Source organism: Lethenteron reissneri, chromosome 34, assembly GCF_015708825.2.
Source record: "Lethenteron reissneri isolate LAM-NWPU_2019-01 chromosome 34, ASM1570882v1, whole genome shotgun sequence".
Classification (NCBI taxonomy): domain Eukaryota; kingdom Metazoa; phylum Chordata; class Hyperoartia; order Petromyzontiformes; family Petromyzontidae; genus Lethenteron; species Lethenteron reissneri.
The window spans coordinates 7,301,898-7,317,223 of record NC_083812.1 but is presented as its reverse complement, the minus strand read 5'-3'; the positions used below and the strand labels follow the sequence as shown (position 1 = coordinate 7,317,223).

Below are 15,326 nucleotides of genomic sequence, written 5' to 3'. Positions count from 1 at the left end.
CTCGTGGCCAACACCAGGTGACGATTATCTCTACTGGTCCTTGGGCCTCCCCTGGGTCGACTCAGCCTCAAATGAGTACTCGGTGTGGTGCGTGAACATCGCCACTGGGGAGACGATGACGGCCGTGCGTGGTGTTGGCCACCCACCCCCTCAATGTGCAGGCCTTCCTGAGGTGCTCGCTAACAGCACTTGCCCCAACAGTCTGTTAAGGCTATACAGGCATCTTTGTCTTTGTAGTTTATATGTGACAGCAGGCTGATTTGTGGGTACTTTCATAAACTATAAAAGCTCATATGTTACTTGTGTTACATTTTGTGATTGTCAATGTTGTGTGTTCTTTGCTATGATTCCATTGCCATGGAATTGACCATATCAGCAAATGTTTTACATTGGAAAGTATTTGTCAGAGAAGAATCTTAAATAAAATGCCAACCTTTGGGGAGCCTCTCACACAACATAAATAATGATGCCTTTCGCAAAACCACTTTACACCCACTACAGTCAAGCTTGTAGACATAACTATGAAAGATCAACAAAGACCACCGATAGAGTTATCTGACACATACTTGGCCACTCGTGAAGACCCACCAGGCAGGAACTTGAGGATGCGGCTCTTGGGGTTGTAGTCCATTCCGGACTGAGCCGATCCATCGCGGGTGCTGCAGCGCACCTTGGAGGTTTTGTTGCGGTCGCCCGAGCGCAACACGAGGATGGTGAGGATGGCCATGCCGTCTGGGCCGGACGGCTCGCGCACCTGGTAGCTCGCCTCTTCAAACTGAATGGTGGGAGCTGCGTCGAAGAAAACACGGCGGAAAAAGTCGAAATAACAAATTAACCGGGACTGTGGATTTTTTCAAATTCGTGAACAGTTAGGAGACGCTATTGCACGTGATTATATAATGCACTTGGACCCCTTGGTGGCCTTTTTGGGAAACGTTTCTATTTTTCTTGATTTGTGAACGTTATGGATGTTTTAAGTTTCAATTTATGACACCACTGTTAGGCCAATCAAACCGAATTGCAAACACTGCACAGATAATGTATCTAGTCAGCTGACAGCAAAACCATTTTAAAAGGTCCAGTCATCTCTGCCATTAACTGTTTGTCAAATGCTGGTTCATAGAAAGCGGCCAGGATCAACTCAGTCCCATGGTCATCGTCCAGTGGTTCATAAAATAAGCACTGCTTGGTGAGAAATCAACAATGATTTTAACAATGAATCAAAATGCACTCTGAATGCTAAACTTTCACTATTAGCAAGAAATATTGAATTACCATAAACGTATATTAATAAGTGGTCTCTTGATTTTTGTTTTAAGTAAAGTTTGCATGAAATTCAGCCGTTTCCAAACAGGCTGAATATATAAAATCATAAGTGATAGATCCTTGGCAATCAAGCAAGGAAACTTCTTACCATCTTCCTCGTTGGTGATGGTGATGATGGCGACATCGTTCTTGCCGATCTTGGCACCGGACGATTGTGAGCCAAGCGCCGAGCCGAGGTGCAAACGGAATTCCTTCATCGCCCTCAAACTCCGTGTCGTCCACAATTCTCACATGTGCAATTTTTGGTCTAAAAACCAAACAGAAAGGTGAAGAGTGTTTTAGCTCACAGTCTCATGGGATAATCAAATAACTCTCACTGTATTTATAAAATAGCACCTCCATAAAAAATACATTTACATATAGCGACTGCAGATATCAAAGATCCAATATGCCAGTTCTGCAGGCTGCACAAGACTTTACCGAAAGAACCAAAGAGTATGCACAAGACAGTTCAACTTTGCACACGAACCAGCCATATTCCCACATCCATTTACTCACGAAGGTTTTGATCAACCTTGCCACTGGTGCTCTATTCACATATTGCGTCCACATTGTACACCCGTGGCAGTGCATTTGTTCGAGACTCAACAGGTCGCAGCAGTATAGCGGTTGGCTCCGGGGCGGCAGTGCCTAGCGAGTTACCCACCTTCTCGCCGGGCAGGAAGGTGATGCGGGAGGCATCCGTGTCTGGCCGCTCCGTGTAGTCGTGATCGACGCGCGCCGAGCCACGGCGTGTGAAGCAGCGCACGGACGACTGCGCACTGAGATCGCCGCTGCGCAGCACAGGCACCGAGATGGAGCCCTCGCTCTCCTGCACCGCGTAGCCCTCTTTGCCAAACTGCACGCTGGGAACTAAATCGAATAAAATCAAATCGTTAACACATTTCGTATCGGTGCCATACTTAGGGCTACCATGGAGGTGCTGTCACAGAGGATGAGTATGAAGTAGTTGCACAGTAGGGGGCAATGTTGCTGCATGGTTGAATTTTTTTTACCAAATTAGGTCATTTGCATGCAATTTTTGTTGTTGACAAAATCGGACCGTGACGCTGGCACATTTTTTCAAATAATGTCATGAGGTCCTTAACGACCGCTGCAAAGCAAGACGGCTCGTACTTTTCGGTTAATACACCCGCAGTATAAACCGGGGGGAGCCGCTCGGCTCGAACAGCAAATATCTCCAACAAGCGGAAAACGCCCCAGAGACACGCAGGCGAAACAGGAGGATGAGTGCAGGTGCTTTTGGAATGGGGTTGACGCAGGCTGGATTGGGATCTCGTGTGCATGTCCGTGTGCATGTCCATGTGCATGTCCATGTGCGTGCCCGTGTGCACAGAAGTGTGGTTGTGGGCCTCTCTCGAGGTAAGGAACTCACTGTCCTGATAGGTGTCATTGATCAGCACGGTAGCGTGGGACGGTTCTGTGAGCTGCACGCCCTGCGGCGAGCTCAGGAACACCACAAACGTCTCGCCGCCCTCGATCACCGGGTGCTGCGTGTCGTCCAGGATCGTGATTGTGCAGGTCTGAAGGAGCGTTAACATAACTCATTAGAGTTAAACAAAAGCAGCACATCGTCAAAGTTAAAATAACGATGGTAGTAAAACTGTTGATCATATTGTTTAATGTTTAACTATACTAAATGAATGAAACAGTTTCCATATCCGTAATAACAAAACACATTTAAATGTCTTTTTGGAAAGGTTTCAAATGTACTTGCATTGAACCTGCAATTTCCGGTACAGTACAATAAAGCATTGTACATCATTCCCATGCTAATGTTCTATCAACAAACAACGCACACATTAGATCTGCCGCGCATCGCCAATGCGTTTCATCACTACACTTTCTCGAAACATTCTCTGCTGGTAACACGACCGAGACGCGTCTGGTTGCACTACGACGGGGTGTGTAAATGGGAATCTCACCCCGTCCCGTCTCCCGGGAGCGAAGAGGACCTGGCGTGAGGTGGCCACGTAGTCGATGGCCGGAGTGGCAGAGAGGGGCTCCGAGGGACGGGTGGCGCACCACACCGAGGCGGCCGCCGACAGGTCCGATCCCTCCCGCACCACAGGAATGTCCACCGTGCCTGCGTGGTGGTGACACGCAGATCGTCATCATCATCGTCGTCGCCGAGACAGAAATAAAATTACAAAAGGGTCGGCGAGCGATGGGCGAGTGGGAGAATGGTCCAATCCTTGACGTGCAGGTTATGTCCACAGGCACCACGAGTGAGTCACCAGCTGAGATATACAAAACTGTTGTTATTAATTATAACTACTTATCATAGAGGAATATTTTAAACAATTTTACACAGTTTAATTTTGCCAGGTGTGAATCCCCTAGGAATACAGTACTCATTAGCAATCGGAGATTACTCGTTAATTATTAATTACCGCACCTGCGTCTTCGCTGACGCTGAACGCCGAGTCTCCCAGGTGGACGAGGGAGGCGTCGTTGGGGCCGGCGATGACGACGCGAGCCGTCGTGCGCTCTCCCAGACGCGCGTTGGGTGACGGCTCCGCCAGAGCCACCTAGCAACAGAGGCAGCGACGCCCTCTGGTTAGCGCGGTTGGCTACGTACAGCGCGAAAGAAGTTCCACACGCGTACGTGCACACACAGAGATAAAGAGAGGGGGCCCCAATGCATTTCTCATTTACACATGGACACACAGGTGCAGCACTAGATAGCACACACGCAATGAGAATGAACACCTGCTGCACAAAGAAAAACGACTCGTTCCAAGAACACAATCCACTCTGTTGGACTGCACTCATCAATGTCATGGGTCCCGTGTTGGAGGAGATGTGACTCACACACACACTGGGCTGTGTAGTGGCCCAGTGATGTGGGTTCATGAACACATATGTGCGGATCATTTACTCTGTCGTCAACTAATAGACAAAACACGCACGCCAATGTAACGTGCACAGGGAGAGGCCGAAATCGGCGGGGGCCACCCTCCCCGTACCTGGAAGTCCTCCTCGGGCTCGCTCTCGCTGTCGTCCACGATGGTGACGGCGCAGGAGGCGGCCGTGACGCCGGGCGCGAGCACGAGGCGCGACTCTTCGCCGCGCTGCCGCGACACGAAGTCGGAGCCGCTCGCCAGGAGCCCCGCGCCGCTGCCGCGCGCGGAGCCCGACACCGTGTGGCACACGGCCGACACCGTGCTGCTCGTGTCGCCTGTGACAGGAGACGGAGGGGGGGCCGAAGATTTGCGGTGCGTCACGAGGGTCAGAGTCTCGCGCACTCCCTTCCCAAACTGCTTTTTGTCGTAAGTTTGTTGTCCTTCCCCCCCCCCCCACCCCGAACCTCCGATGAGCGCGGTTGGCTACGTACGGTGCAAAAGAAGCTCTACATACGTACGTACTGTAGCCCGACTTTCCTGGTTACCTTAACGTTCACGTACATGTACATCCCTTGTTAATCCACTGCTGGATGAAGGCTTCCCCACACCACGTGGTTCGTGAGGAGGTGGGGGGGGGGGGGGGTCATTTAACCGAAATTCACCATGCCGGTCAGTGCAAGTTCATGAAGGCGGAAAGCGTAGACGTGGGAGCGCACAAGCGCAGCAACAACAACAACAACAACGGGCGCACCCTTGCGGATGACGGTGGCCTGCAAGGTGCCGTCACTCTCGTTGACGCGGTAGAGGCGCGTGTCGAACTGCAGCGTGGGCTCGTCCTCCGTGTCGTTGATGGCGACGGCGGCGCGTGTGCGCTCGCCCAGCAGCGCGTACGCCGGCATGCTGAGCTCCACGCCGAAGCGCTCCTCCCCCTCGAACACGGCGTCGTCGTTCACGACGATGGTGCACGTCTTGGTGTCCTCGCGCTCCTCGAACTGCACCTGCACTCGTTGAGCGGGTGGGGGGGTGGCGGGCGCACCCGTGTGAGAAATCTTCCCGTGTTCGCGTTTCAGGGATTATTCAGCTTTACGCGCCGGGCCAAGCATCTCGGATGCAAGCTCTGAGTCGGTGCTTTTTGTGTGGTAGCGATGCAATGATGGATCCCACAACCACTGCATGTACCAGCCTCAACGAACCCCAATTGACGCCGCCTATGATCCGCAGCCCATGGTGATTTACTGCGTACTGCTGTACCCGAGCGTAAACCTGTGCAGTAAACCTTGTACGGCCAGCCGCAGTTTCAGGCACTCCGGCCCAAAGACCTATAACTGGTCACTGGCAGATTTTTGGAATCCATCCTTAAGTCTGAGTAAGTTTTATCAATCCCCTTAAAGCAGTGTGATTCCAAAGAGCATACGACTTGTGATCGACATGCATTCGTGATGGACTGGACTCCGAAGAGTGCACGATTAACCAGCGTTCAGACTTAATCCGAATTGTGCGTGCATGACTGGGAGGGGGGCTGATGTTGCCATGTGCCGTGCTGCGGGATCCTCGCCACGGTGGTGAGATGTTAACTACCTCGCCTGGTATACAGGAGGTCGTGGGTTCGATCCTGACCCTGACGTCTGTATATTTGGCGTTTGCATGTTCTCCCCGTGATCACGTGGATTTTCCTCAGTCCTCCGGTTTTTCCCCTCCACATTTATAAACATGCATTCAGAGTATTTGGCTATAAATTTCTACGTGATAAGCCACGTCGTTGAGCTATCATTTGTGGCCAGGTCACTTCTGAAAAAGAGCTGTACAGCTCAGTGGGCTTCACCTGGTAAAATAAATAAAATTGTTCATTTTTTTTGTTTTGTTTCCTCACCTGCGCCGCGTACTCAACGTAGTCGTGAGCGCCGCGCCGTGAGCCGGCGCCGGAGGAGGACGTGGCCGTGCCGGGCTCGGTGCGGCACAGCACGATGGCGTACTGGTTGAGGTTCCCTCGCCGTTTCACCGTCACGCTGACCGTGCCCGCCGTCTCGCTCGTGTTGTACCTAGACGAGACGAAGACGGAGTCAGCGAGCAGCGATTAACATCTAACGCGGGAGAAATCTAATTGGCTTTAATGTCGCATTAAGAAGACTTTTTTTCTTCTTCAAAGATCATGTAAATAATATTTTTAAAAATTGCAGCACTTCTAATGCTGGATGGAAGCCCTCTGACGTCATCATTCATGGAAGCTGTTTAACCATACTTCATATATATCACTATAGTCTACTTAAATACGGTATTCCAGTCGCATCAATTAAAATGTAAGTTTTCACCACCAATATTACAATTGGTAATTGATTTAGAGTTAACCCACATAATGACATGACTACATTTCTGTACAAAGAGCACCTCCCACTGCCTTCACGGGTGCCCGTTAACAGCACTTGCCCCGACAGTCTGCTGAGGCTATGTGGGTGGGGGGGAGGAGCGATCTTTGTCTTTGTTTATCAAACCTGCGGTGCTGGAAGCTGATGATGGACCACTGGATGTGGAACACGTTGTCGCTGACCATGTTGGGCTTGCTGTCGCGCACAGAGAAGCGGAACGAGTCCACGGTCTCCTCAACTTTGCCTTCCTCCAGCACGTAGCGCAGCACGCCCAGGTTCACCTCCTCTGTGTGGCCGAGAAAACAGCTGGGGTTCAGGCAGGTGGCACCTCCAACTCGAGGGATACATGCATTCGCTCGCCGAGTTTGTATGTACGTAGTGTAGTGTCCATTGCCAATGACAGCGGCATTGTACAACACGGGCTCACGCAAAGCGGCAGATACATTAACCCACTTAGTTGCAGGCAAACACTGAAAATTATCTCGTACAATGACTCGTGTATATTTTTCTAAAGAGAAGATGGAACCAAGTAAAAACAAATAACTCTTGTAGATACGTACCCAGAATGTCTGTTCGGGAATGTCTATCGCCAGTTCAAAGCTTCGTTAGTTAAAAAAATAAATTTAAATCACAGTCGTCTGTACCCTTCTGATGTCGCTGGGGTGATATTGCCGCGTTAAAATGTTTACATGCTCCAGCAGTGGTGACAGGAGAGTACACCTGACCGAGATTTTCGTTTCTTTTTATCCTCACTAACGAAGCCCCGCACTCGTCAGATTTCCTGGAACTCACAGCGTATGTATCCATCTACAAGAAAGTACATTTTGGGCTGTGTTTTTCTTTCAAGGATGCTCTCTGCACACTAAGCTTGTGTTGATGTTCAAGAGTAAGAATGACACCTTGGGTGAAGGCTTTCACGGGAACGCCGAGCTTCAACTTGTTCTCTAGGTGTCCATGCTTGGGGTTAGAGGTCACTTCATACACCAGCTGGGTATCATCCGTGTCAGGGTCAAGGGTCAACAGCTCCTTTTTGGTGATGTGATTGGCTGCCTGTCAATGGTAAAAATATACACAGTATTTTAATAACACCTCCATTAACTCCTGTCCACACTCCACACCCGCAAATGAGCTGGTAATGGAATAATTTACAAGAGCACACAGTTTTGTTTTGACCCAAAAAGCTACAATTTTAAAATCACCTGCAATTACGAATTTATGCAATGTTGATAATGGCCAAGATGCCTCTGTGTTACATTGAGATGCCTCCATGTTGAGCTGGCGGCATTACCCCTCCGTGAACTCAAAACAAGGCAAGCACTTGCATGTAAATTATGTGGTAATTGGTGCCTTCTGCTAAATTTCCCCAACCATTTTCCAGAGCCCACTTAGTGAATGGCTCACATAGTGTTCAAAGATCAAAGCGAAAATGATCGTGGCCTCGGTCTCTCCCCCGCCGGCTCGGGTGAGGCTTTGCTATCTCTCGCGAAAATCTATAACTTTTGTAATTTTCCAGCATGTGTTTTATTAATACAAAAACACAACCCTGAAGTTGATCTTAGCGAGGGATACTACCCACTGTGGATCTCAGTTCTACATTGACCCTTTGACATCACAACTGGTTCTGAGGGTGGCCCAGATAAAAGCCTGAAAATCCGTCAGCCAGGTGAGGGCTATAGAGAAAAGTTCTGATTAAGGCAGCCTGTGAACCTAGCCAGCACCCTTCATAGTGGTGGTCGACATGTGGCTTAAGAGCAGCCTCCACAAAAAGGTGGAAACCTTCAAGACCCTCACCTTGCCCTCGATGTACTCAAGCCACTGCAGGCCCAGGTTGGTCACGATGCGGGGTGTGCCATCATCCACCGGGAGGATTTCAATCTGGAACTTCTGAGGCAAGGCCGTCACCACCTGGAACAACGGCACACATGTTCACCACAAGCAGTCACACTCAATCCTCTCCTCGCTGATAATTGTCAAACGCACTAACGTCAGTACACCGAGTTATCACTGGTCAATTGTATTGGTCTGTCCTCATCATATTTATCAGTGGCTGTGGGAGTTAAAAGCAGGACAGTGAGCTCATAAAACAAGGATTTGTAAATAATGTGCATACAAAGAGATTACTACATTTGCTGCGAGTTTTTTTTTGTTGCATATGTTTAAATATAAAAAAATGTACTGTACAGAAAGCTACTGAAACTAAGGCCCAGGCCTTATATATATATATATATATAATAACTGCCTTCTTGGCCTCGCACTATGTCAGTTGGATTGCCATGCAACAAACACCCAAGACAGGGCGTGCAGGAGGGTGCACCACTTAGTGAGGCCTACTCTTCCAAACAGGCTAGATGTCTTGGAAAAGGTCAGAGTCCCTACCCTTTACCTCACTGCACGAGACCTAGCGATCGACTGCGGTGTACTCATTTACGATGCTGGGTGAACAGAGGCGGAAGGATTTAAGAAACTTGCCCCACTGTTTCAAGAACCGGCCACCTCTGGAGCGTAAGTCCAGTGTGCAAACCATTACACCAGGGCAGTATCCTGCGCCTCAACAGAACCCTTCAATAAACGGTTATGCTCGATGGAAACGTAACAACGCGGTTACGACGACGCAGCGAAGAGCGGCCCCGCAGTGACCGATCCACCCACCTCAGCACTGCCCTCCCTGAGCACGAACAAGGGGTTGGTGCCGTCGCCGACGGTGAACGCGAAGTTGTCGCGCAGCGTGTTGGAGCCGTCGTGGCTGTAGCTCACACGGCCCTGGTACACGTCCTCCATGGTGAAGATGGAGGCCGCCTGCCAGCCAGCGCCGGCCAGGCCCCCTGCCCCTCCTCCGGTCCCGCGCTCGATGGCGCCGTGTCGCGGTGGCTGCACCACCGTGAACGTGATGGAGTCCGGCTGTCGGGTGATGCAACGCGGGTGTCCGTTAATAATGAATACAAAAAATGGTCACGTTTTAAATGTAGTATATGGATGTGGAAAAATGTACGTGGGTTATACTCGACTTCCAGTGTTTGCCGTGTTAGTTAATTCACCGAAATGTGCAACCATTGTGTTTGATAAATCCTCTCGTGCGTAAATACAATTGTCGAATGGTCCAATAATAATTATTAGCAGTAGCGTAGCGTGGTTGGCTTTGGCCCTGGTGCAAGTCATGAAAGGGGGCCCCCACCTGTCAAAATACACCCCCCTCATCATAACCTGGTAACCTGGACCTATCTGCCTCGTGAGCTCAAGTGCAATTGCACCTCCTGCACCCTTGATGGCTACACCACTGCTTATTACCATTGGATAGCTCCAATTAACATGGTTGGCAACGTACGGTGCAAAAGAAGTCCAACATACATACACACGGCAACAGCTCGTACTTTTCAATTCCACCACATTACCACAATGGTAACTACTGGAGCTGGAGGGCAGCGGGGCCAACCTGCGTGTCGGCGTCTGTGGCCTTGAGCTCGAACTCGGTGATGGGCTTGCGCACGCCCTCCTGCACGCGCATGCCGAGGCTCTGCACCACGGGCAGCGAATCGTCTACGGGCGCGATGCGGATCTGCATCGTCTGCCTCACCTGGCGCACGCACACACACACACACACAGTCAAAGATCCCCCCCAAAAAACCGTTGGCAGGCTTGATAGGGCAAACACTGTTAGCAAGCACCTATTAAAGCCAGCAATAGCACCGCACTGTACCACATTCATATCAAGTATTCATTTTATGTCTGGGTCAGCCTAGAGGAGACCCAGGATTGGTTCCGGTATTATCAAACTCGGGATTTGTAGCGCACTGCTCGTGTTGTTTTGGCACTCGCCGTGCCTCTTGCCACTTTTGCAAGACGTGTTCGCATTTGGTTATGTTTCACTGTTGTTGTTGTTGATTTTATTTGTTGACGCAGATAAAAACATTCTGCCATCAGCTCTTTAACAATAATGATCCGCGGAAGACCTTGGTGAGAAAAAAAAGTAATTCAGCACATAAATCATAACACTGCAGACACGGAGTCGCAAACGCATTTGAGGAAAACAACATTCAAGTAATGCACCAATCAAGTAACACACTGGCGGGTAATGCGCGTCAATACTGAAGCACCAAGTCACACCGAGTCCACCAATCACACGTGCAGGGATGTTTAGTGCATATCAGAAGTATAACACCACATTGCGCGGGCGTTCGCTCACCACATGTGCAAAGAGAAGGGATATCGTGAATTCACTGACTCCACTAGATGACATGATTACCTAGCAGCATGCATTGCATGACCACTTTCCAAACGGGGACCCTGTGTAATTGCATTTGCGTTGCCCCACTCCACCAATAAGCGCAATTTGAAGCGCTTGAACGAATGTGTAAAAAAGAAAATCAGAAACCCCCCACCCCCCAATATACTATGACAGCTGCTTTCCTTTTAAAACAGTAAAGGATCGTGTGATAAAATGTATTTAAAAATGTGGCCACCGATACGTTTGGCACATGCAGTTGGACATTAGCATCCTTACATGGGATTCAAGTCACAAGCAACATCACCAAGTGTGACTCCCGGTGCGATGCTGAAAATAGCCAATCTGTGGGAAGATGCGAGTGATGTAAAGAGACGTCGACGGAAGAAACTCAAGGAAATGAAACTAAAAACTCAAGTGTTTAAGTCGGAGATGCAGGCCAAATTGCAAGTACGAAATAGCAAAAATTGTAACATTAGCCATTCAAACCGAACGTGCTACACTATAAACGTGATATATATCCTTTGATCCAGCATAAACAATTAGTTTAGTAAACGAAATTCGTGAGATTACTTGCATACCACCTGAAAGGGCTGGATTGGTTTTAAGACGCTGAGGTCATGGATCTGCTTGGGTTACGCATCCGGCTATTTCAGGCGGAGGTTTATTGGGAAAGGGTCTTGTGAAAAGGCAGCCCCAGCATCTCAAAAATCCTGGCCGCTGTACATTTTCCCACGTAGTGTAAATCAAAGGCTTTGCGCTGCAGGATATAAATACTACGGTGATGACTGTGGTGCACTTCGCTCACGTCATGTGTCACTCCTCAATGACCCTCTGGATAGTGCCAGCTGGTTATAAATGGAACAGCTTGGCAACACGCGTAAAAACAATTTACTTGATCGGTATATTCATTTCATTTTTATTTTATCTGATGCCTACGCACTACACCGATTTATGTAATGCAGTTTGTATTCATGGGACAACAAATATACATGATATAATTATGATTATGTTAATGTGTTTACATCCTAATATATTACGTATATTTACGTTGGTTTATACTTGTGAATAATAATAATACTCTGTAAATGATCAATTACACCAGGCCTGGGCTATTTTAAAAAGGGGGAGAGGGTAACTTCGTTACTGAAAGTCTCCTCGTTTTTTTGTTATTTGCTACATCCGAGAAAAAAAAAATCGCCCATCATCCGAGCCAACGCACTACTTGCGAGCGAACGTGTATGGAATAGGTGGCGGTTTCAGTGCCCAACGGCCCTGCTCCCCGCGGTGGGCCACGGTAGGCCACGGTGGGCCACGATGGGCCGTGGTGGGGTGTGGTGGGCCACGGTGGGCAACGGTGGGCCACGGTGGGCCACGGTGGGGTGTGTTGTTTGCCGCTCGCCTCGTTGCTGCCGTCAGACACGGTGAAGGTGAAGTCGTCATCGTGCTTCTCCTGCGAGCTTGTGTGCACGTACTGCACGCGCCGCGCCGCCAGGTCCGCCTGCGAGAACGACGTGATCGCCCGGCCTACGGACAGAGCCCACACATGCACACAGTTAATTCGCGTGTGTACACAAAAAAACAAGGATTCCTCCCCCAACCCCCTCACCCCTCTTACAACCCAAACAAGCTGTTGGGGAAAGTGCTGTTAGCGACCACCCATGAAGTTCCGGAGAACGGGCACACGAGGGGGTGGGTGACCAACACCTCGCCCGGCCATCTTCGTTTCCCCAGTACTGATGTTTACACACCGCACCGGGCACTCGTTTTTAAAGCTGAGTCGATCTAGCGGAGGCCCAGCACCGGTTCAGATATTCATCACCGACATTTGCTGTGAGCGGGATTCAAACTCGTGTCGCCGGGTTTTGTAGCACAGTGCGCTATCCACCTCCCGACTACTCCACACAATATACACACTCACAGGCGCACACACAAAGGCACACACGTGACCCCCCACAACCCTCCCATCTTGTCTTCCCTTAACACCCCCTTCCCCCTCCAGTTGTAAACTGTTCTTCAGTGTTTCGCCAAGCTTGAATGTATGGCCACAACGTTCTGTCACCCGAGTAAGCGACTGTGTCTGTTGTTGAATGCATGTTTTAATATAAGGTGTGAATTACTAGTTGATTTGAAGATTTCGTGACTGCAGGAATACGTACTCTTTGGTTCTTACGGTAAAGTCACGTAGGTATAAAATAAAATAAATCACGACGTTTCTGGATTAAACAGTCTGCCTCAGCAGCAGACCATGCTTTCCCACCTGATGACGGACGCTTGTGTTGCGCCCGAAACGTCGTGATTTATTTTTATTTTATACCTACGTGACTTTACCGTAAGAACCAAAGAGTATCAATTACTAGTTGTTTTGTTTTCTTGTGAGCGCGGCCACGTGAATCAACTGTCCATGTTAATTAATCCTTTCCCATTTCATGTACGTGCATGTATGTCATCATTTTTTCTTCTGATTCCGTTCCTGTAACGTACACGTACGTCATTTTATATATAAAATAACTTTATCAGTATGTCTTCAGGTTGAAACACGTACCGAGGCTCCCACAATGCCATGTGGGAGGGTGTGTGGCACAGTTTCGCGCCAGGTAACAGAGTTGCGGTCATGTCGCCACAGTTCTCTGCGGCAAATACAATGCCTTTAAAAACAACGGTGCCATGCCCCTCTAAGTAAAATGTACGCGAACCGTTTGCGGATTCCGAGATTCAGCGGTGAACGGGACCCACCTTGCAATTTGCAGACATCTCAAAACGGGAAAGGGTTAACTGGCTCGTGCCTCTGTTGTTGTGCACAGCACAAGGCCCCCCCCCCCCATCTCCGCCGAGTGTCTCCATACCCGGATTGGCGAGCATCTCAAGGCGGCCGAGCGAAGGCCCCCGAGCGACGCGGTAGAGCAGCTGTCCCGGCTCCGTGTCCGCGTCAGTCACAGACAGCACCTCCGTGCCCAGCTTGGCCACGGAGTTCTCCTCCACCACCAGCTCCTTGTTCACCTTCCACCACGGGCGGAAGGCGGTCCTCTGTGAGAATAGATTATTTAGTCGATTCGTATACGTTCTACGCGATCGGTTCACGTGGAACCCCGGCAGCCGCCGGAGCTTCTACATTCACCCTAAAGACAAAATAATAAAAAATTAAGTCAAGGCACCAAGAGGTGAACACCAACGTCAAATAGAATGGGGAGTGAATCATTGCATAACTGAACCCTACGTCTTTGAAAAATGTCCAAAAAGTTGCTCGTAAAAAAATTGACATAAAGAAAATGCAATTGCCGATACTATCGCTGTTCGTTGAAACATGGTGTGAATAGGCTGTAGTGCTGATTTGCAAGACCAAATAATCAGGGATGTATGTGTATAAACATCTCAGACCTAGGATGGTGATGTGGAAGGACTGATCGATGAGCTTGTTTCCCTCTTGATCCACGATGTCAAACTTGAAGGCAAAGCTTCCACCGTCCTCCCCCTTGTTGTGTCTGTACTCAAGCAGCCCTGCCAGAGAGGAGAAGCACAATCACCAACAATGGCAATAACTAACTGAGCAACGTGTCGCATCAACTGAGAGCAATCGATTATACTGAGAAATGAATGTTTCAATAATCTGGCCAGAAGGTTTCTCTAAATATGACCATTACAATGGTGTTGCTGATGGTGATGATAGTAATGATAAAAACAAGTAAACCCGTAAAAACAACGTTTTTCACTATAAATCCTTTATATGCGTGGCGGCTAGAGTCCTCTCGTCCTCTGGCTTGAGATGGCTGCCACCTATGGGTCAGATGATTGTCTGCCAGTATTAAGCAATTGGTAATTAAATATTTAATTTGTTTTCCCTAAACAGTGTAAAATTTTGAAAAAATGTTTTCAAAAACATTAATTGTCTCGCACAACGAGTCTGTGTGCAAAATGTCAGCTCGATTGGATCACGGGAAGTGGGTTAAAAAACGACCGAAAGATTTGCACGGTCGTAAGCAAGCAAGCAAGCATGCAAACAAGCGAACTTAAAATAAAGGATTTAAAAACAACACAACTCCAAAAAAACACATGACCATGACCGCAATTACAATGCATTCATAAGCGAACGACTCCACAGTTGTATTGGGATAGATGTGCATATCAAAAAATCACTGAGTCGCAAATGCCTTCCCGCTGATACCTTTGTTGATATCGGCCTGTGTGAAGCTCTTGACGGGGCCCTTGACAGAGACCTGCTGTTGTGTTTGCTGGCCCTTCGAGCCAGCTTTGGGCCCGGCTTGGGCGAGCAGCAGATGGCCCACGGGCGCGTCACGGACCACGAAGAACTTGAGCTGCAGAGTGTCCGAGTCGACGTCCGTGGCTTGCAGCTGCTGGGCCGTGATTGTAGTGGCCGAAGCTGGGGAATGCGAGCAGCGGCAGCGCTTACAGACGAGCACCAACATCAATCACGCCGCGTAGCACACGGGGGTGGTGGGTCGGGAGTGGGGGGGGGGGTGCAGAAGCTTTACTGGAGGTGTTCATTCCGGGAATGCTTTCGAGTTGACAAACGCAAGCTACTGCGAGGGCTCCAGTGAGCTAGTGGAGTAGCAC

At 49.3% G+C, this 15,326-nt stretch overlaps 1 protein-coding gene across 1 annotated transcript in view; it reads right to left on the bottom strand.

The window, feature by feature from the left end:
* LOC133350619 (extracellular matrix organizing protein FRAS1-like) overlaps positions 1 to 15,326 on the bottom strand; it is a 55,246-nt gene that overhangs the window by 16,047 nt on the left and 23,873 nt on the right. Inside the window, 21 exon segments of the mRNA XM_061565160.1 lie at positions 589 to 789; positions 1,415 to 1,517; positions 1,519 to 1,557; positions 1,559 to 1,573; positions 1,973 to 2,178; positions 2,702 to 2,849; positions 3,252 to 3,412; positions 3,725 to 3,857; positions 4,296 to 4,507; positions 4,924 to 5,170; positions 6,043 to 6,211; positions 6,662 to 6,821; positions 7,435 to 7,585; positions 8,327 to 8,440; positions 9,185 to 9,433; positions 9,966 to 10,106; positions 12,157 to 12,281; positions 13,601 to 13,754; positions 13,756 to 13,781; positions 14,133 to 14,252; positions 14,917 to 15,132. Of these exon segments, the coding sequence (XP_061421144.1) occupies positions 589 to 789; positions 1,415 to 1,517; positions 1,519 to 1,557; positions 1,559 to 1,573; positions 1,973 to 2,178; positions 2,702 to 2,849; positions 3,252 to 3,412; positions 3,725 to 3,857; positions 4,296 to 4,507; positions 4,924 to 5,170; positions 6,043 to 6,211; positions 6,662 to 6,821; positions 7,435 to 7,585; positions 8,327 to 8,440; positions 9,185 to 9,433; positions 9,966 to 10,106; positions 12,157 to 12,281; positions 13,601 to 13,754; positions 13,756 to 13,781; positions 14,133 to 14,252; positions 14,917 to 15,132 (3,090 nt within the window).